This window comes from Glycine soja, chromosome 13 (genome assembly GCF_004193775.1).
Source record: "Glycine soja cultivar W05 chromosome 13, ASM419377v2, whole genome shotgun sequence".
In the NCBI taxonomy this organism is placed as follows: domain Eukaryota; kingdom Viridiplantae; phylum Streptophyta; class Magnoliopsida; order Fabales; family Fabaceae; genus Glycine; species Glycine soja.
This window is the reverse complement of record NC_041014.1, coordinates 27622864-27644222: the sequence shown is the minus strand read 5'-3', so window position 1 is coordinate 27644222 and position 21359 is coordinate 27622864. Positions and strand designations below refer to the sequence as shown.

The following is a 21359-nucleotide window of genomic DNA, read 5'->3' as shown; positions in this document are numbered from 1 at the left end:
ATTCTGGTAGGTGGTGTGCCTGATAAGGTTGTGGTGAATCAAACTGAGGATGAAGTTCAAGATATTGATGTTGATCTTGACAAGGAAATTGAAAGGATTGTTAACCAAATTCAGAATCAAGTTAATGACTCTATGAGAAAAGATTCACAAATTAATATCATTCTCATACCACGAAAAGAAGACTTGAGCATCTAAAGAAATCTAGAAGGGATTAGAATAAAGGTCAAGTCAACAGTAGTAGACTCGAAAGAACTTACAAGAAAACCACTGACAAAAGATGTAATCTTTCTGGTCACAACTGTAGGGGATGTACAAATGGTGGTATTCCACCAAGACCCAAAAATTGGCAACCACCACCACTTGAAGAGTCTGATAACACCCAATCTTAACAAGTTGTAAAAATAAATTTTGTTTTTTGTTTTTGTTATTGTTATATTATGCATGTTGGAGCTTTACTTATATTTGTCTTTAACTCTTATAGGATGAGATTGATTGTTCTCAATTTGCATCCACTGCAGAACAACCTCCAACAGTGTCAATGGTTGACTCTGGAGGTCAACCTAAGCCTATAACAGTGCAAACAAGTCTTCTACCACAAGTTGAGTTAAATCCCTTATTCTTTGCATATTGTAGCATGCATGACCTACACTAATTATTGTCATTAAATTCATTAGTTGCAGGAACCAAATTTCGTGTTTGTTCAGCCAACACCTACATTTAGGCCTCTTCTAACTAGGCCTACTGCACCTATCAGGATACCATTCCTAGCTGGACCTTCACCAAGGATGATAAAACCTAACTTCATGAGCTTCATTCTCAGACCAGGGATGCCACAAAGGGAAAACATGAAGAAGTGATAATATTTATTGTTCTTATATTTTTTTTATGTGTATGCTAATTGGAACTTCAACAAGTGTTATGATGGTTTGTTTTTTTGGAGAATTTCCATTATGACATCTTTGTTGTTGTCATTTGGCCGTTAGTTGTTTATTTTGGGCGGTGCTATAGTTATTAGTTTTTGCTTATTTTTTGGTATTGTCGTAGCGGATTTTTTTTTTATCTTTAATAGTTTAAGAATGAAATTAATTGTGTTATGTTTGAGGCCAAGATTATGGTGGACCAGGTCCTTAAGTGGTCCATAATGAACCAATTTTATTTATGGTTGGATTTATCTTATTCATAGTGTTGCACTCTACACTCACCCCATTGGATCTTTTCCTCCCGACTCTTTCTCCACCCTTCACTGTTAACACCGTTCACTCTTCCGATCCATTTCCTCTATTCGTCATTCTCATCATTACCGTAGTTAACAACCATGGTTTCGCCACCACCGCCATCACCTATGACATCTCTTATAGCAAGCACATCTTCCACTGTTGACTTCCTTGCCAAGATCAAAACTTTTTGGGACACAAAATGTGACACCCTCTATCCCGACATACATACAAATAAGAAAAACATATAAAATGCAGAATTTAATTAAATCAATTTTATCAAAATCACGTACACAAATTCATGTGGTAAAGGGTCACATTCACTTCACTATTACTAAATAAAACTTATTAAAAACATATTTGACTAAGAACAAGGCCGTCAAAGTTTATAAAAGAAATCTTGTTAAACAATGGAATAAAATAAAGTAAAATAACATCATGCAATTGAAATAAAAACTCATGCTCCAATATCACATCCTATCAGAGCATTGTGTCCCAGCGTCCTCTAGCACGAGGTTCTTTAAAGTCATCCTCCTAGTCATTTGCTTCCATAAACATAAGGTTCGATATCATCACAGGATCCAAATACAAACAATACACAAAGAATGAATTATCACATTTCTAAAAAAAAATACAGATAAACAAAGACAAAATCAAAATAAATTATAGAAATATTTATAACATAGCTCAACTTAATACAATCCACGTTACTTCACTACTTTATCATTTAAAATTCATTTTTTAATCACCAATCACATTACACATAAATCACACACTCAAGTCAAGACGTAACAACACTCATCAATTTCATGATAAACAATTCACAGACGTTATGCAACAATTATACTAAGACTCAAACCTATATGTAATGTGGTACCATGTTAGTGAAAAACCACACTGGGGCGCTTAGGAGTACATAACAAGACACACCACACCATGGGTATGCCAAGTCACTCTCACTAAGTAAAATCATAAAGTGACCAATCAGGGTTACTCTGTTTTGCGAGAATGCTCCAACCATATGGGATCAACATAGGCTTAAAGGAGCACTCAAACTGAATGTCTTTACCCCTAAGGCCTAGACTCTGAAGAATCCGTTAGGGCTTCACCTTCCCGATTCAGGTCTAACCCCTATAACAACTTTTGCACGCAGACACTGCTAATGAATTATACAATACCCACGATCTCATACTCGTGTTTTAAATACGTTTAACACATTGCGCTACAATTTAACACTTTAGGTTCCTAATTTGGAACCCTACACTTTCCCTTTTAACACTTTGCGCATAAACATTTTTCTCAAGGTAAACACCAATCGAGTTATTGTATAATTCACAGCTCATAACACAAGTATTGTCACATCAAGTATTAACCACACTTATTCACAACCATATCTATGTCCACAATTTAAAATCTCATAATGTCATAATTCATCATCACATGTTTACGTTATCTCATAAATTAATACATGTTCAACTTTTCACTTATACACAATTTCAATCACAATTTCATGATCCCAATATAAAAATCTCATAATTATAATCATACATGAAGAATTACAATACAATAAACATCCCTAAATAAATCTCAATTTAATCTTCTAAGAATCCCTAGACATGTTCATTCTAATCTCAATTGTGATAAACTCATCCATTACCTCTAAGCGGGCTCACCTGTGTAGTCCAATAGTGATAGTGACATCTCTAGAGGTTTTCTAAGGTTCCTCAAGTTTTTCCTCTGTCTGCTCTGTTAGGATTTCCAAACGTTAGAGAGAAGGAGAAGGGATTGGAGCCTCCAGTTCACTGTCTTCGTGAGATGATAATTTCTCCCTCCAAAGACATTATGTTACAAATCCCAACGGTGAAGATGTGCATAAATGCATTTTCAATATGGTGTCCAAATTTCAAGACGATCCAACGGTTAATGAGTCCGGGATCATAGTTTTACTGAGATAGGTTTGGGTATATGCGGGAAAAACAAAGAGATATATGCAAGGGACATTCCCCTTACTACAAATATTATTTTAAAAATCCCAATGGTGTTTATGTGAAAAAATAAGTTCCAAACATGGTGTTCAAATTTTACGACGACCCAACGGTTAAAAGTTCGGGGTCATCGTTTTACTGAGATAGATTTGGGTGTATGCGAGAAAAATAGAGGGTTTTGGGAGAGAAAGAAGGGAAAACGAAATTGAGAGAAAGAGGAAGTATAGAGATGTATCGTCAATGTGAAAACTGACCTAATATGTATCTATTTATAACTAGGGTACTTAGGACCTCTTATTTACTCTATTTTTCTTCATTTTATCATTTTATAAAAAGAAACTTGATTTTACTCCCTATCAAATGAATAAATAAAACATTTTTAAGGATATATAGTTATTTTATTGACCTTAAAACTATTATTTTAATTAATAAAATTCTTTCTCCTTATTTATTTAATTATAAAAACTTCATTATTTTTCTAAAACTCTATTTATTTTTAAATAAAATCTTTTTTAATTTATTTTACGAAAAATGGGATGCTGCACATAACAAGAAAACTAGTGCACCTCATCAATGTTGATGACGGTCATGTCCCTCACCAACGATTATTAGATCTAGTCAGTGTTGCATGCTTACACAACAACATTGGTGTTGCCCCGTCAGAGGCGTTTGAATTACGACCACCACTATCGCCAGGGATTTGGATGAGGACCTCTTTGATGGCTTCCAATAGCGCAAGGAGGAGCCGACAATGGAAAAAATAGTGTCGTGGTGGAAGAGGTTTCCAACCACAGTGGACAATGACAGCGAAACAAAACATGTGATCTTGCGGTGGTTGCTTTGTTGACCTGTTAAGCTCTTCCTCAAATGTTATTGTAAAGTTATGTAAAGTTTATTCCTTTTTGTAAATTTGTTTACAGGTTTGGTTTTTGAGGCATGAGTTTTACTATTAAGGATTCAAAGTTCAGTAATAGAAAAATAAGAATGCGATGAAAATGCTCTCTTTTTAATCAATCAAGTTATGAATTTTCTAATTTTTTGAGATTTTTTTTACATTTCCATTTGGTTCTTGTTGTGATGATTTTAAGTGGAATTTACTTTGGATTATATTATTAGTTTTAATGTCGTGTGTTGCATTTCACTTCTTGACCCTGGAATAACCCTAATTTGGTGTTTTTAGGGTACTAGTAATCTGTGAAAGAGACAATGGTTGTCAACGAAAATGGATTGTTAGGGAGAAGAAAAGACGATGGTGGGGAGGAAAGAATTAAAAAAAAAAACATTGCCACCGGAAACTGCCTTTGGAGGCAACAAATGGTGGTTGGGACTCGGAAGGTTGTCGAAGGGGTAACAAAAGGAATAAATCTAGTGTAGATTGGATAGATTGCTATCATATGGATAAGATAAATCCATCCATTAATAAAATTAGTTCACACTGGACCACTTAAGAACCTAGTCCATTGTGGTTTTAGCCTATATATGATTAGTATTAATGTTAAAGTCCTTAAGTTCAATATTATATTACACTAAATCTTTCAATTTCCATTATACAACAAAGCTGCCAATATACACCATGCAAAAGGGATATAATCTGACCATCTCATTTTTATAAATAAGTGACAAATCAGTCTCTTAATAATATTACTTGATGTTAATTAAATACATGAATCTAACAAGTTGTTGACAAATTAGTCCAACGTGTACACCTACAAACATTTCCATTTCATGCTATCTAACAACCCATTCACCATTCCTAAACTAGCCATAAACAAACCACCATAAGAAGAAGATTTGCGCAACAAAAAAAGATAACAATGGGAGAAGAAAACAAGGGGATGGACATTGGAGGAGGAGAAGATATAAACCTTGGTTGGGGAGAAGAAGAGGATGAGCGTAGGAGAAGATGAAGTTGTTGGGGGAGAAGAATATTAGCGGTTACTTTGTTGTTGTAAAAAAATGAAAATTCATCCAAACTGATAAATTGCTACATCGTAATTTCAAGTGACAATTTAGTCCATTCGAGTCAACATCCCACTCAGTACAATTTCTCACTATGAAAATGGTCCCTTAATGTCACGTAGATTGTGTCCTTTGTGTTAACGAAAAAAATACATGGTGGGATGAATTTGTTGGTCTTTTTACAAATTGAGGGACAAAATTTTGTTTTTTCAAAATTCAGAGATCCAAGTGTTAACATCTTACAAATTCAAGGACTAAATTGAATATTAACCCAATTTACTTTCGTAAAAAACATTTAAGTAAATGGATCCTACTCTAAAGCTCTGCAATCACCAAAAGAAGATACTACTCACAAGCTTTGCAATCACCAAAAGAGAGATTATGATGAAAGCATAAAGGGAGCATTGATTGTGAACTTTCAATAAACCACCACACTATAGTGGGACATATGAAAATAACACAGTTTTGAAGTGGTTTTTTTCTTTTTAGTTTAACTAGAGGTATTTGAAGTTTCTTATTTGACATTCAACTAATCTAATCCTTTCTCATCGAGTCAGTCCATTTTGCGAGTAAATTAAGTAGTATTGCTATTTGTGATTTCATGCTCAAGTCGATGATTGAACCCTAGACCTTGATTAAAAAATCCAAGTCCCAAACCACTTTTGACAACAACTTTTGTTCCTTTGAACCTGGAAGCCTCAAAAAAATGTTGGAGAATAATCCTTTCTTGGTGTACACAAGTCAAAAAAATACATTGCAGAAGGCCAAACCAATTTCTCACAAGAACCAAACTACCACACATCTTTAAACTTCTAGTAGCTCCGAATACCCATATCTTCAATAAATGATGTTATTAAATTCTGACACCACCATTGTGAAACACCTCAAAAAATTTAGACATGTGAAATTCTCAACCACAACACATTGCATTGCATGGTGGAACATAAAATTTCCAAAAACACATTGACATTTTCTCAAAAAAAGAAAGTGGTCTCAATTCTCATGTCATCCAAGTTCTTTTCTCCAAACTCTCTAGTTGAGATCAGAAAGAAGCCTCATGAAAAAACCACAGATGAATTGGCCATTTTGAAAGCAACTGCGTCGGCATGGTTCCAACATGGTTCAGGCTATGAAGGAAATGCTAAGAATGAGTTTGATGTCACAAGAACTCAACGTGTGGCAAGGCCTTCACGTTACAAGTTAGAAGCTATGAGAATGGCAAAGGAAGCACCCTCAAATTCAATTTACACCAATAATTATAAACCTCTTCTTGACACATGTGAAGTTCAATGCATTTCAAGGCAATTGGATAGGCTTATTATAGAGTCTGGCCATAGCAACAAATGTGGCAATGACAACAACAATGCAAATAATAATGATGGTAAGGATAATGGTAATAGAAGGACAAAGAGGTAATGTAGTGGGTTGCACTACTTTGTCAACCAAGTGTGTACCTGTGGTTCATCTGACCAAGTGTCCAATAGGGGTCAATCATGCTTTGTGATCATTTTTTTTTATCAACAAATATTAGTTTGTTAAAATGGTAATTTTCTCAGTAAAGGAGATCAAACCCGTTATCTTTGCCTCTTAACTTCTCTCTTTACCATCCAATCAACATTATATCTCCATGCTTTGTGATAATGATTTGTTTTCCATCACTAGGTTTTAGTTTGGTGATCGATTGGCATGTCTAGTATCTCAACTGCTTGTACCCATCAATGTTATTATAGATATATATTTTTTAGTAAATACATAAGAAATTTTAGCTATAAGCTTATCTATGTTGAAACATTTGGGATGAACATGTTCATACAAGAAAAAATAAATAACAAAAGTTTTGATTTCTTGGACGATGGATAAGATCTCAAAGGAGTCGGTGTAATTAAATGAGTTTTGGTGAATGGTAGCTTGTCAAAAGGCCTTTTAATTTGGACCCAGTCATGTGATTTCTGGGTCTGCTAGCCTAACCTTCCATGTAGGGCATATTATAACTGAAAGATATTTGATAATCTTTACCTCGGCGTACTGAAAGTACGTGAATTCAATGCTGTCAGATGTTTCCTTCTCTCAAAATAAAAATTAGTACATTAGCAATTGTTCAAGATGAAAAATAGTCCTAATTGAGTTAATCACTATTAGATTCATCACTCTGCAGTCTGCACAAATGTGATGGCTACGTGTACAGTTCAACTTTTGATTTCTATCACTATTTGCCACTCATATTGTTAACTCTATCTATCAGTAGGTTAAATTAATCAAGTTTGGTTTTACAGTAATCACTTCTCTTTTAGAACATCACTTAAATTAATCTTTTATCAATGAAACTACTAAGATTAGGGCGAACATTCACACACTGAGCTAGCTTATGTTCACACATATATCTTCACGCACGCCCGCGCATACAAAAAAAAGTTAAAAATGGTATTCACATAATTTTTTACTCTTTGAATTGGTCACGCATGTTCGAGTCTGATATATAGTTGTGCAAAAGTTCAAAGCCGTATTTTGACGGAGGATATTGAATTTTAACCATATTATTATGGTCAGTTGTAAGTATGTGACATATTGGTACCACATGAGAGCATAGAGATGGAAAGAGATTCGACAATATTAATATATAGGGAAACTGTATATATGGGGAAACAATTTGGTGGTTGCTTTGTAGAAATCTGATGGGGTCTGTGGTAGACTAGAAATTAAGTACTGGCTTGAAGGAAATTAATGGTTTCTTGTTATGTAGTAATTAAGCTTGTTAATTAGCACTATTAGATGCAAATTCAATTTGGGGTGGGTGTCATGACAGGTTAATTTCCTTTGCCAATATAGATAATTACATACTAATTACTATTAGTTAAGCTGAGAGAGTACGTAGCTTCGTGTGGCTTATTAAGATCTAGGTTTTACTCTAGCTATGTTATTCTAGAATCTGTCTATTGCCAAGGCAAGAGCAAAACCTTTCCGTTATCAAAACTACTAATTGGACTTGTCATGCACAATTTTTCTTTCAATAATTTTCATTTGCACTTATACATTACAATTGAGAGAAGTTCGTGCTCTTTTAAAATGACATAAAAAAAAAAGATATAATGGTGAAGAATTCTTGTGAGGTAAAATATGGATTTAACATAAGTCACAACAATTGAGCCCTTGGTGAGGGAATTAGGTAGGTTTTATAAGATCCTTTTAGTGTATATTTGAATGAATATTGATTTTAAAATAATGTAATTTATATTTGGATATTTTAATATTATTTTTTTACAAAATGAATATTTTTATTATAAAAATAAGTTAATATTAAACTTAGTGTAAACTTTTTATCTAATATAAAAGTGACTTATAATTGTTTTAACTCAGAATGAATTCTATTTCCTTAATTAATTCTTTAACGTAAAATTAAATATAAAGAAAAATTACCTAATTAAAATCACGTTAATTAACTGATATTCCAATTTGATTACAAAGAATCTGACGTGAAATCAAATACATTATACACTAAGTTTAAATTTTATTATGACATCGGACAATAAAAAGATAGATTCAGCATTTACGATGAGTTGTTAATGATTATACTAAAGGATGACTTAGCATGGTTGTTACGAAGTCACGATAACTCTCTGATGGTTGTTACAAAGTCACGATAAGTCCCCTATATATATGTGATTCGAATGGAGTGCTTCTTAATAAATAAAACAAATTGTTTCAATTGCAAATGCTAGAAGACGAAGTTAGGGTCACTTGTTAACTTTAGATACTGAAATATATTTGATTAAGTGGGGAACAAGATGGTTCATTAACTACCTGATATGGATGCCCAAGTTGATTTTTAAAGAAAGTGCTGAGCTGTGTGTGATGCCAAAGTGGTGGTGATAGATATGCAGAAGCAAGCAACATGTTTCAACAATCTGCTTGCTACTTCGTATGAAGGAATTCTCATTTTCATTTCTCACATATCACAGCCTATGGTATATTTTCAGATATTCACCATTAATAAGTTCTTTAAAGTGCACTTTGTGAAAACTAAAAAATAATTAATTCTTAGTGACACCAGCCCTCACCATAAAAAATATGAATCAACTGACGTCAATTTAACTAGATATTTCTCATTGGAATCCGATGTTAAATAATTGAAGGAAAAATATTATCGTCCCTAGTTATATTAAAATTAAGTTTTTGTTGTTTATATAAGTAACAATTGCTCATGAGTAAAAAAATATTTTCTTGTTATTAAAGGATCATTTAAGGGAGTAATTTAAAAATTACATAAAATTATATTATTAGAGTAAAATATATGAGTTGCTTAATTATGATGTGATATTGTAAGAATCAATTAACATAAAATAAAAAAACTCAAAATGAATTATTTAGATTATACTCATTTGAGATGCTCTTGTACAAGGAAAAAAAAATTCTAAACAAATAAAGTTGTTTATTGATCATTACCGATTGAAAGCAGGTTCTAATCACATTTCAAATTTGTGGCAAAAAAATAATTAAGAATGATTAATGGACTTTATTCAGTCTCTAAATCAATTTTGATAATGATTAAATATTTTCAATTTTTAATTAGTTTCTAAATTGACCTCTTTATATATAGTGACTAAACATTTTAATCCTTTAAATTAGTCTTTAATTAATAATTTTAATTTTCAGTAATTAGCATCATTCTTTTTTGTTTGCTAGTAATTATTAAGGAGCAAAAGAAGCAACTAGCAAGTACTGGTAATTATCATTATCCTTTTTATTTGCAAGTAAATTGTAATTATCAAGGAGCAAAAGTAGCAACTAGCAAGTACTGGTAATTATCATTATCCTTTTTATTTGCAAGTAAATTGTAATTATCAAGGAGCAAAAGTAGCAACTAGCAAGTACTGGTAAATGATAATAACATTAATTTTTGAAAGGTGATAATGAACATTATTCTTTTACATTTGCTAGTAAATAGTGCTTATTAGGGAGCAAAAGTAGCTACTAGCAAGTGCTGGGTTGTAACCAGCGTCTAGCATCTTATTAGAGAAACGCTTATTTGTATTTTATACTTAAACTGAACTCAATTAAGCATCAACATGGCTTTATTTTTTTAAGATGAAAATGACTTTATTTAATTTTAATAATAATAAATAAAGCAAATCAAAGAAGAAGAAAAAAATAGAAAAGTGTAAACTGTTGTGGGCCCAAACTAATACTATTTACGGCCCTATTGTGAGGCTGATGGTGATTTGGGCTGGGACCATGTTTTTCATTCTCGTTTAAGAAGCGACCAATTCAAGACCCAGATGAAGAACAATAACAACGAATTCAAGTTTTTTGTGTTTGTAATTGCATTACAACTTGAAATGGCAAGCACCTATCAAGGGAGGGAGCCAAATGTTAAAGCAAATAAGGGTATAATTATTAGTATCAAATTATTTAATGAATTACTATCATAATATATTTATTATATTAAAAGTAAATACTTGATATATCCTTGATTATTCATTTTAAAAACAAGGATGGAGGAAAAAAAGTAAAAAGAGGGATAAAAAGGCAGAATAATTCTGTGTCATTTAATTTACATGTTTTGTGATAAGAGCAAAAGTCCTCATCCAAGATTCCAAATAATATTTCTTCAAATAAATATCTCTAAATTTTCTCTAAACCTGAGTGATAAATTTTTTTCTCAATAGTATATTGAGATCTCAAATTCAAAATAACTAACTGCTTAAACCAAAATAATTTATTTTCATTTGATTTACGCGTTTAATAATAAGGCCAGAACTCCTAATCAAAGGTCCCAAATTCTATTTCTTGAAAATTAGAAAATATCTAATGCTTGTCCAATATTCCAATAGTTAAATCAACCTGTTAAAATTTGATCATAACTACCTTTATTTGACTCTTATTATTTGGCGTTATCAATTGACATTAGGACACATTCAATGATAAAAACTTAAGATACGTATGAGTATTTTAGAGCATATTAAATTATTTTTTATTTTTAAAAAACTTTAAAGATGAGTTATTTATATAAAATATTCATGCCAAAACTTAAATAAATAAAAAAAAAAAAACCCACAATGCTAACTAGACTTCTCGAACAACAAAAATCATCGTAAGAAATTAATCAAGCATCTTTCATTGGAAATCATATCTTTGTTACATAATTTCTTTAATATTGATCCATTAGAAAATAAGCTATGCTGTGAATTCAAGTTAAAATATCGTCGGTGTTCGTGTATCCCATGACCTGTAATGTAATGCCAATAAAGCAAAGTTTTTCCTTATCTCTTTTCCTTGTCTGGCTCTCTCCCAACCAAGTCCCAACTAAAGGCTAAAGCAATGAAGCAGCACATAATACAAAACACAAAGACATCATGAAAAACTGAAAAATCTGAGACCAAAGCTGGCTTGCAGTAAGTACTGAATGAAATATATAATAAAAGGATCTGGCTAACAAATACTCTTAGAATATTATGGTTAAAGAACTAAATAAAAAAATATTAAATGATAACCAGGATTCCTCCAAACATTACTTAAGGAATTAAAAAAAAAAATATATATATATATATATATATATATATATATATATATATTTTTTTTTAATTCCTTAAGTAATGTTTGGAGGAATCCTGGTTATCATTTATCATAATAATAAAATAATTGTAGTGATAAATTAGAAGGCCGAGGGAAAGGGTTGGGACCATTCCCACATATGTGCAACCCCAAACACACCTACTCCCCTGCACATAACGTAATTGGCCCTTCCTTTTCCCTTTTGGTTTCCACCTTATCAATTCACTTCAGCCTTTGAAATTTAAATTTGCACCTTTTTCAAGGAATTGGGCAGTGTCTCTTGTACCCATGTGGAATATTATATGCTAACTTTGGTCATCTCTCTTGTTTCTTTTGAGCTGAAAATGAGAGATTCTTCTAATTTCCAACTTAGCCATAGCTGTAAAATAAATAAATAGCACTCCAATTGTTTGTGTAATTATTTACTGGGTCGGATAACGTTGCCTTGGGATTGCACTTTTATTTTTCTCGAGACTCCAGTGGGGTGAAGTCTGCTCCACGATTTTCATGGCCAGCTGGCTCCTATAAATAATGTTCCTCTAAATACTATTGTGATTCTGACGTAACCTACTTTCCATCTATTCTCCCCTGGAAGAAACCCTTTACCTTTTTCAGTTTCAGCTATTCCTTGTCTACACGTGGTTAGATAAATATTTGCTAATAATTACTACTGCCATTTTATTAATATTCACAAAAAATAAATCCCAATTACAGTATTTTATTTTTGCTTTTGAATTATTTTTATATATGTAAGAGACTCTCCTATTTTATTTAATAATTTTTAAAAAAATATACAGTATAAAACATTTTTATATTATTATTTAATTATAAGTCATGATTGATATGATTTTTAGAATAATTATTATAAAAATTTAATAAATTTATCATGCATAATTAATTATAATATAATTAGATAATGAGTGTGTAGTCTATTTTTTCTAATAAAAATATTAAAAAAATTGAATATAACTGATAGTTTCTTAATTTGAAAATAAATTTAAGCAAATCAAAACTTTAAAGTCTGGATAATTATAAAATCTAAAACTAGGGACTATTGTATTTAATCCCTCTCTAACTCATTTATGGCTATGGGCCATTCCCTGTTTGCTTCTTTGACCAATTGACCCACTATGTAATTATAATCCTTACGACTAAGATGTCCCAGTGGCTTCCTTCTGGCATTTATTCACAAAAAGAGGTCTCCTTGTGTTAATTTCCAATTTCATGAAAAAAGAGAGTTAACATTTGCTAAAAAGAAATCGTTTAAATTCCTCTAGCTTATTTGTTTCTACGCAACCCTTGAAATAATTGCTCCTAACTAATTAGCCGTTTTAGTTTTAAAAAAATCCACTGCATGCTAGTACCTTTTAAGTTGAGACAAGATTCTGAAATAAAAAAAAAAAGGGTAAGACAAATTAATTTATGAACAGAAGTCTCAAAATGAAATAGTAAGGGGGTCCATAGAAATAAAAAAAAATGGCACAAAGGCATTTCAAAACCACATAAATGTTGTAATAACTCTTATAGTTTATTTTCAACTTTTCAGCAATGTATTAGTGTATTATACTTTAGTGTATTACGTATAAATGCAGATTTGTATACAAAAACAATTGAAGTGGTGAAATGATTAAACTGGTTATAAAAGGAGCTCTAACTATATATTTTTTTTTGAATGAGAGGGGGAACTATAATTTATATTTAAAGGTATGTCAATTAAGTAATAACCAAATGCAATTAATTCCAAATTAATAATAACTTTATACTACACTATATTTCTGACATACTTGAACAATTTGTGCATCGGCAATTTATATATATATACACTTTCCTATATTTCCATTAATTTTTCTTTATAATATACACTCCTTTTTCTCAAATTGTTTATCTTTTAAATGCAACATAGTTTTTTGAAATTTTATTAATTAGACAATTTATTATTATAAAATATTTTTATTTAATAAGTTTATCATTATTAAATAAGTTAAAACATAGTTGTAAACTCACATACTCCATTTCATATTATTTATCTTTCAAGGTAATATGTACATGTTTTAAGAAAAATATTTTTTATACAAATTATTACAGCGAAATAGTTTTTTTCTGACAAAAATACTTTATTGAAAATGATAAGATGCAACTGTAAATTCATTTAACTATTAAAGTGAAATACTAATAAAAAACGAATATCATTACAAAAAATATTTTTATTGGATTAAATATAATTTTAGTTCTTATAAATTCATAAATTCATGTTGCTTTTTCAATTTTGATTTTTGTAAATATTTTTATTTATTTTTATTCACTATAAATTTATGTTTTTTTTAATTTAATCCCTGTAAATTTTTCATTTTCAATTTCTATAAGTTTACGTTAATTCTTTTGAGATTCTAATTTTTATTTCATTTTTAGTTACGGTAAGTCCGTGCTTTAAGGACTAAAATTAAAAAAAAATATAAAATTATAAGAATTTAAATGAACTAAAAAAATATATTAAAATTAAAATTAGAAAAAATACAAACTTAAAATGACTAATAATAAACAATTTTTTTTTATAAAAACTCTAAATTCATATTTAATTATTTTTTTATTTTTCTATAATGACATGTATGTTTTACAATAATATAAAAGACTTGTTCAAATCAAACTCAATGTTGGTGAGGGATTGAAGTTGGCTTTGAGCTTTACGAGTGGTGGCTGTAAATAAGTTTCTAGTTGTATAATATGTAGAAGATGATGCACATATATCTTTGGACATTAACATGTGGCGTTGCTCATTGTGTGAGTAGGTGATTGTCATGCATGCAGTGTCTTGGTCAATGCATTTAGAGATGGAGTATCACAGCGAGCTACATTATGTCGAGTTAATAGGAGGATTATTGTACTAGGGGTTATAATAAGGATATATCGGTGACACCACGGTCAAGAGAGAAGGAAAAAAAGAAAAAGTGGTGAATTTGATTGAATTGAGATAAAATTATATTTTTTTCTCATAATTTATCTCTAATTTTGATTTTGGTCTTTCTTTAAAATTATTAATTAATTTTGTCCTCTTAATTTATTCAATCATACAATTTTGGTCTCTAATCCAGACTTGAACGTTGAGTATTACAAAAGAATATTAACGGATATGTGTCACGTTTTTATTGGATGATGACTGTCACGTGTCATGTTCTGATTGAATGTCGAATCCATATGACAGTTAACATTCATTTATAACCGTCATCATCTAATTCTGGTCTGAGAGATCAAGATTGCGTGATTGTATAAAATAAGAGAACAAAATTTGTCAATAATTTTAAAGGAGAACCAAAATTAAAATTAGAGACAAATTAAAGGACCAAAAATGTAATTTTATCTTGAATTTAAGGTTAATAAAAATTAATAAATCAATAATTATTATTAATTAATAATTATTGATAAAGTTAAATTATATTTTTAGTCTCTTTATAATTCTTAATCCACAACTTTGATTTCTCAAAAAAAAAATTCTCTCAAGACTTTAGTTTCTATATCTTAGAAAATCAGAAATTTTGGTTAAATAATTAATTTTACATATATATATATATATATATATATATATATATATATATATAGATAGATAGATAGATATAGATATATTTCTTTTATTTAATTAAACATTAAATCTAAAATATTGACTTGAGAATTAAGATATCATAAAAAATTAGTTAATTAAAATGAATAAAAATCCAAAATTTAATATTGAACAAAAATTTTAAAAAATTGAAGAAGAAAAACCAAAATTACAAAAAAAATGAGAATTAAAATTACAATTTAGACTGAAAAAATAGAAAGATTGTATTAAGCAAAAGGTAAGCCTAGACACAACCTAGATCAAAACTCAAAATAACACATGTACTCATAAGTCATAACAAAGGCAGAGTAAATATTTTATAAGAGATTTTAATAAATTGAAATATAATGAAAAACTAATTAATACTTTACTTTTGAAAAATAGCAAATTAATATCATACAATAAATTAAAATACTCAAAAGACTGTAAAAAATATAAGCCGGACCAATACATCTCTTCACACTCACCATAACTATTAATTTGGGTGATCCTTGGAGATTTTTTTTTCTTGAGAAATCATTTTAATCAAAGCATTAAATACTAGGGACACTAGGCAGTTGGAAAGTATCTTTCGTTTATTAGTGGTAGTACCATGCAAATTTAGTCTATATAATACATACATAGTACAGAAAAGTTATAGGTCCTGCAAAGAATTAAATACATTTTGATAAATAAATTTACATTTTAAATACAATGAAATGTAAAAATAGTTTTCTTAGAAATAATGATTAATATTTGCAAAAATTATTTACATGATGCCATCAGGAAAAAACAAAGAGCTACACAAGTTCACGAGTTGTGGTGCCACTTCTAATTAGTTGCTATTAATTGTAAATTAATATTGTTTCCATCCTTACCACTGTTACCAGACCTCCTTGTTTCTACTTTACTACAGTGTAGATTAAAATTTATTAACCAAAAATGCAGTTAATCTATGCTAATAAGCACCACGTGAACGAAATTTATTAAGAGTTCGATTAATTTTGTATAAATATAGAATTTAAAACTCGAGATATACTAAAATAATAATATAATTTATCTTAATGTTTTTAATAATTTAATGCTATCTTAACTTTTGTTTGATTGTATTTCTAGGCATGTGCTTCTTGATATATAATAACGAGAAAAATAAAACAATAATTGCAATAGAAAATATATAGATTGGTTTATTGAACTAAAAAAAAAAGAGTTGAAGCATTTTGCTTAATTAGAGGATTATTTGTTTCACAAAAGCAAAACCACATTGAACGTACACAAATAAAAATGATTTGATGACAAAAATCAAGTTAGGTGTGTAGGGTAATACTAATTAATAAATAAACAAAAAATAAAACCAACCATTCATTCTATTTTTGTGTGGGACATGTGTGAGGAGATTTTTGTGCGTGTAGGTAACATTACTGTATTTCCCTTATAATTCATATTTAATTTTATTTTTTCTATCAATAATTACAGGCTGTGCATAAGTATTACTCAAAGGACAGTTTAAGTATATTGGATGACTAATGAAAATTAAAATACGAATGGTAGATTTTTTTACTGAAAAAATACCAATGAGAGTTAATGTGTTTGTTTGGGTAAAAAATAAAAAGGAAAGTCAAAGTTCATATAAAAGTATTTTTTTAATAAGAATATATCAAAAGTTATATTAGAATACATGGATGTATGAAAAGAATAATTAATCTGTGACTAATTAAACTAACTCTAATAACAAAGTGATGAATCTAAATTAATCATGATTAAATTATATTTATATTAAAAAGTTAAAGATTAATTTTTTAAGATATTAAATTTAATTTCTTTCAACAAATATTTTTTTAAATACATAAATAGAACTATAAAGATTAACCACATATTTAAAAATAAAAATTATTTATCAATTATATTATATGATATTAATTTTTAATTTTTAATTTTTTAATCCTATATCAAATTGAAGGTTAGTAAATAGTAAAAAATGCAAGTGACGACGACCACTTTATGTATTCCTATATATAAGTAACAATTTTGTTAACGATTTTAATCATACGAAAGATATTGTCGGGAATTAGAAGGAGCAGTTAGTGTCTTGGGCGGCGAACAAAGCAGCTGTTCTTGTCCCATTCCAGCTCAGTTCTTCGTAATAGTAAAATCTTGTTTCTTCACTTTGCTCCTTCTTCTAGTACTAATGCTTTTGTCTTATCTTATCAAACCAATAATATTCTTTTACCTTTTTGGGTACATCTTAATTTTATACTATTCTCGTATTGTTAAAATCACTTTTTGTGGCGGCACGGCATGGCATGGTCTTTCTTCTGTGAGAAAACTTGGTTAATAAAATTGAAATTGAGATTAAAAAAACATTATTTTACTCACAAAAGGAATCATTATACTAACTTTTTCTTACATTGGTATATTGTATTTTCACTCTTCTTAATTGAAAAGCTACACTGCCTTTCATTTCTATGTGTCAGCATGATGATAATTATCAAAAAATATGATAGTTGCCTGTAATATTTTTAACATTAATATATCTCAACGTACATATAAGAATAATATACAAAGTAAAAGAGATAATAGGTATAAGTCTTTCATCTTTTAAAAAAAAAATGTACAAGTTTTCTTCATACAGTAGTTTTTTTTCTTTTTCGCTCCAGTTGTACCTCTTTCCCTCCTTGTGAAGATACATTAAAAAAAAACAATTGCAAAACAAAACGTATATATGACAACTTTGGCTTTACTCACAATTAGCAAGTGTTGGCAACGTGAAATTGAAGGCTTAAAGATTGAGATGATAGAGACATGCACGTGCCATGAGAGAGACAGAGAGAATCAATAAAATAAATTAATTAGATTTAAAAAAATGAAAAGATACATAACCCACAAATTAAATTACAGTTGTTTTACTAAAGGAAAAAGTGGCCTTTTTTTTTAAAGTTTTTCTTGTCTAAAATAAAATATAAAAAAATAAATTCCACACAAACATATAGAAGTTTTTATTTTTTTATTTTTAAATATAATCATACCGAAGTTAATATATATATATATATATATATATATATGTATGAATGAATGTTGAACCCTAATATGTATAAATGCCTATTACTGGTGGTGTCTCCCTAAGACTTTTCTAAATAGTAAATAAATAAATAAGATGAGTCATATTCAATCCGCAAGACCGCCACTTTATAACTCGCTAATGTTATATATATAGTGTGTTTGTGTTCTCTTAAACGCAATGCAAAAACAACTCTTTCCTTGTAATTTTTATATCGGAAAGTGTATTTTTTTCATTCAACATGATTCTAACGCAGTTCCAAACATGTTATTAATTTCAAGAAAGCCAACGCCATTGAAGAGAAAGAAAAAAAAAACTGCATAGGACAAAAAATAAATGTAATGGAAGGGATTGTATCAACTACTATTAGAGATTGAGGGGGTGCTTCAGTTACTCAATCTTATATATCATTACTCCTTTTATTAAAACTCGCTTTCTTTCAACATAAAGGCCATAAAACATTAATTTGTTTTTAATGAGCATTATAATTACACTTGCATTACAATGTTAACGTGATACCAGATCGAGGGTTGGCAAACCAAACAAAGTAGTACTAGTATTAGGTTACCCGTTTGTACAATTGCACCTCATTCAAATCACGCGTTTGAGGGTCGCGAAAAGTGAATCCTTTAGCATGACATTCAGAACACGCTTAGCATGCTAATCATGCTTTAGCCTAAAGAGCCACCCAATATTGATTGATAGTATTCCATTCTGTAAACGAATGTGAGCATTGAGTATCAAATTAGTAGTTAACTACTACTATAAGAATAGCTAAAAGCTAAAAATTAAAAATATTACCCTAACTACATAATATTTGCACAGCCTATGCAAATAAAATGTTTTAAGGAGGACATTCACATTCTCGTATACATTATTATATTATATCTCAAAAAACAAAGCAATGGTTCATATATATTAAATATTAATTAATATATGTAAATAATACACATCCTCTAATTAATCCTCATTATATACAATAGTCTCTCAGTGTACAAGATATAACTTGTGTGCCTTCACACATCTTCCAAAAGCAGTTGGCGTCATCATGGCAACAGTTGTAGAACTTTCTTTTTCTTCCTCGCTCTTGGACCGTTGGATTTCAACCATATCATCATGATCATATGCCTGATCACACACGTGACACGTTGATATTCCCTTGGTACAAAAAAATCTCTAGTTACCAACAGCTGACACACGCAAGTTACATGCACCAACACATATCTAACGTTTCCCCCATTCTACTTAGCCAATCTACTACAATCAGCCGTACCAAAACCCATTCTGCGATTGACCAGATCAAACTCCACCCACAGATTCTGCTGATGGAAATTCCCAATAATGTTACTGGCCGCACCCAATTTATCAGAGTTCGCAATCCCGATGCAGTGAACCCCACCCTCCACGGTAGCCAGAACCCTCTCCTTGGGAACCACTATTTGCACCCCCTTCTCGAACTCAAACACCATGTCCCCTATTAGCCGTCCGATCTCAATCGCATTCCCATCGAAACACATGTCCGCAACACCACCGTACACGTAACCCTTCTTCATCCTGGGGCCCACAGCCCTAACTACTTCAGCCCGCACTTTATCATAAGCCTCGTTAACAAGGTAAGTAAACTCGGATCCGGAGTCAAGCATGGTTTGACCCGACCCACCAGCATCGGCACGAAAAACCGCCGGCGAGATGTTGAGTTTTCTTCCTCCGATTCTTATCCCCTGTAAGGCTACAGTGTAGGCCAAAGGATCGAGATTCGGCATGCGTTGACTCCGAGCAAAAGTCAACATTTCGATGTACCGAAACGTGTTGGAATTCGGGTTGTGGCCAAGGTAGAACGACCCGGTTGGAGTGTACCCAGGTCGGGTCACGCGGGTGGGGACACAGTAGGAGAATTTTGTAATTTTGGACTGGGAAGCGAAGGAGAGGCGTCCGCGGTTCATTCCCAAAATGCCCCTGGGGTCGGTGGACTCGGTGGCGCAGCCGAGGATGAGAGGGGGGGTAAAAAGGGAACGCGAAAAAGTGAATTTTTCTCTGACGAGATTGCCCTCGGCGTAAGTGCCGTCGGCGTAGAAGTAGGAGTAGTGGCAGAGGCGGTTCTGGTCGCAGGAGGTGGGGAGGGTAAAATCGGGAATTCGGGGCTTGCAGACAGGGTGAGTACACGGAAGGGTAGAAAAGGTAGAGGAGAGAGAAGGGTCAAACGACGCCGTTGGGGGAGGCTTCGCGGGTGCTTTTTTGTGACACTGAATCCACGAGAGCTGGCTTCCGGTGTCCAACACCATGGGCTGGACCTGCGGTGGGGTACCAATGGGAAGGTCCACGATTAAAGCCATGGAGTATTTGAAAGACAACTTGTAGTTGTAAGGAGAAGAAGGTGGTGATTTAAGTTGTGTGTTGTTGTTGTTTGTGTTTGCAATGAGTGAGTTGCGTAGCATCATCTTGAGAGCGGTGTTGGTGGAGAGGGAGAGTGATGTGAGAGGGAAAGAGAGTGAGAATAATGAGGTTGAGTTGTTAGTGGTGGTGGTGGTGGTGGTGTGGTTGAGTTGTACAGAGAGGTGTATGGAGGAGAGAAGAAAAAAGAACAAGAAATGCATGTTTGAAAACAGTGATGATGGAGGCATAATGATGTTTGTGTTTGTGTTTGTGTGAATGTGAGTATCGCAGGTTGTGTTTGTATATATAGCGGGGGAAAGGAAGAAGAAAAAGAGAGGCTGGGGGAACAAAGAAACGCCAAAAGAAGACGCGTTTTCTTCGGTTGAGTGGGGTGGATCTTATTATTCTTTCATTTGGCAGAGAAAGAAAGACACACACTCAGATCTACTATCTTGTGATCCCACCCAATTAAATTAGGGTTCAGATATTTAAAATTGGAAGGTGTGTCTTGGTTAGATGATTTTATAATTCTCATTTATTTATGTGAACGGGTATCTGTCCTATGATCTCTTTCTGCTTCCCTACGCCCCTTCTTTATTACACTTGTGGATATTTCTGGACACGTAAAGCAAATTTTTATTTTATTCAAA

General features: G+C 31.3%; 1 protein-coding gene across 1 annotated transcript; it reads right to left on the bottom strand.

The window, feature by feature from the left end:
- Positions 1 to 19187: 19187 nt before the first annotated feature.
- Positions 19188 to 21148, bottom strand: LOC114382270 (aspartic proteinase PCS1-like). The gene has a single exon (XM_028341567.1). It carries the CDS (start codon positions 20955 to 20957, stop codon positions 19578 to 19580), a length of 1380 nt encoding a protein of 459 aa, XP_028197368.1. The 5' UTR covers positions 20958 to 21148; the 3' UTR covers positions 19188 to 19577.
- Between the last annotated feature and the right edge of the window lie 211 nt (positions 21149 to 21359).

What these genes read in the sequence shown, in the direction of transcription:
- LOC114382270 (XM_028341567.1), bottom strand. Translation starts at nt 20,957, where the DNA reads ATGCCTCCATCATCACTGTTTTCAAACATGCATTTCTTGTTCTTTTTT.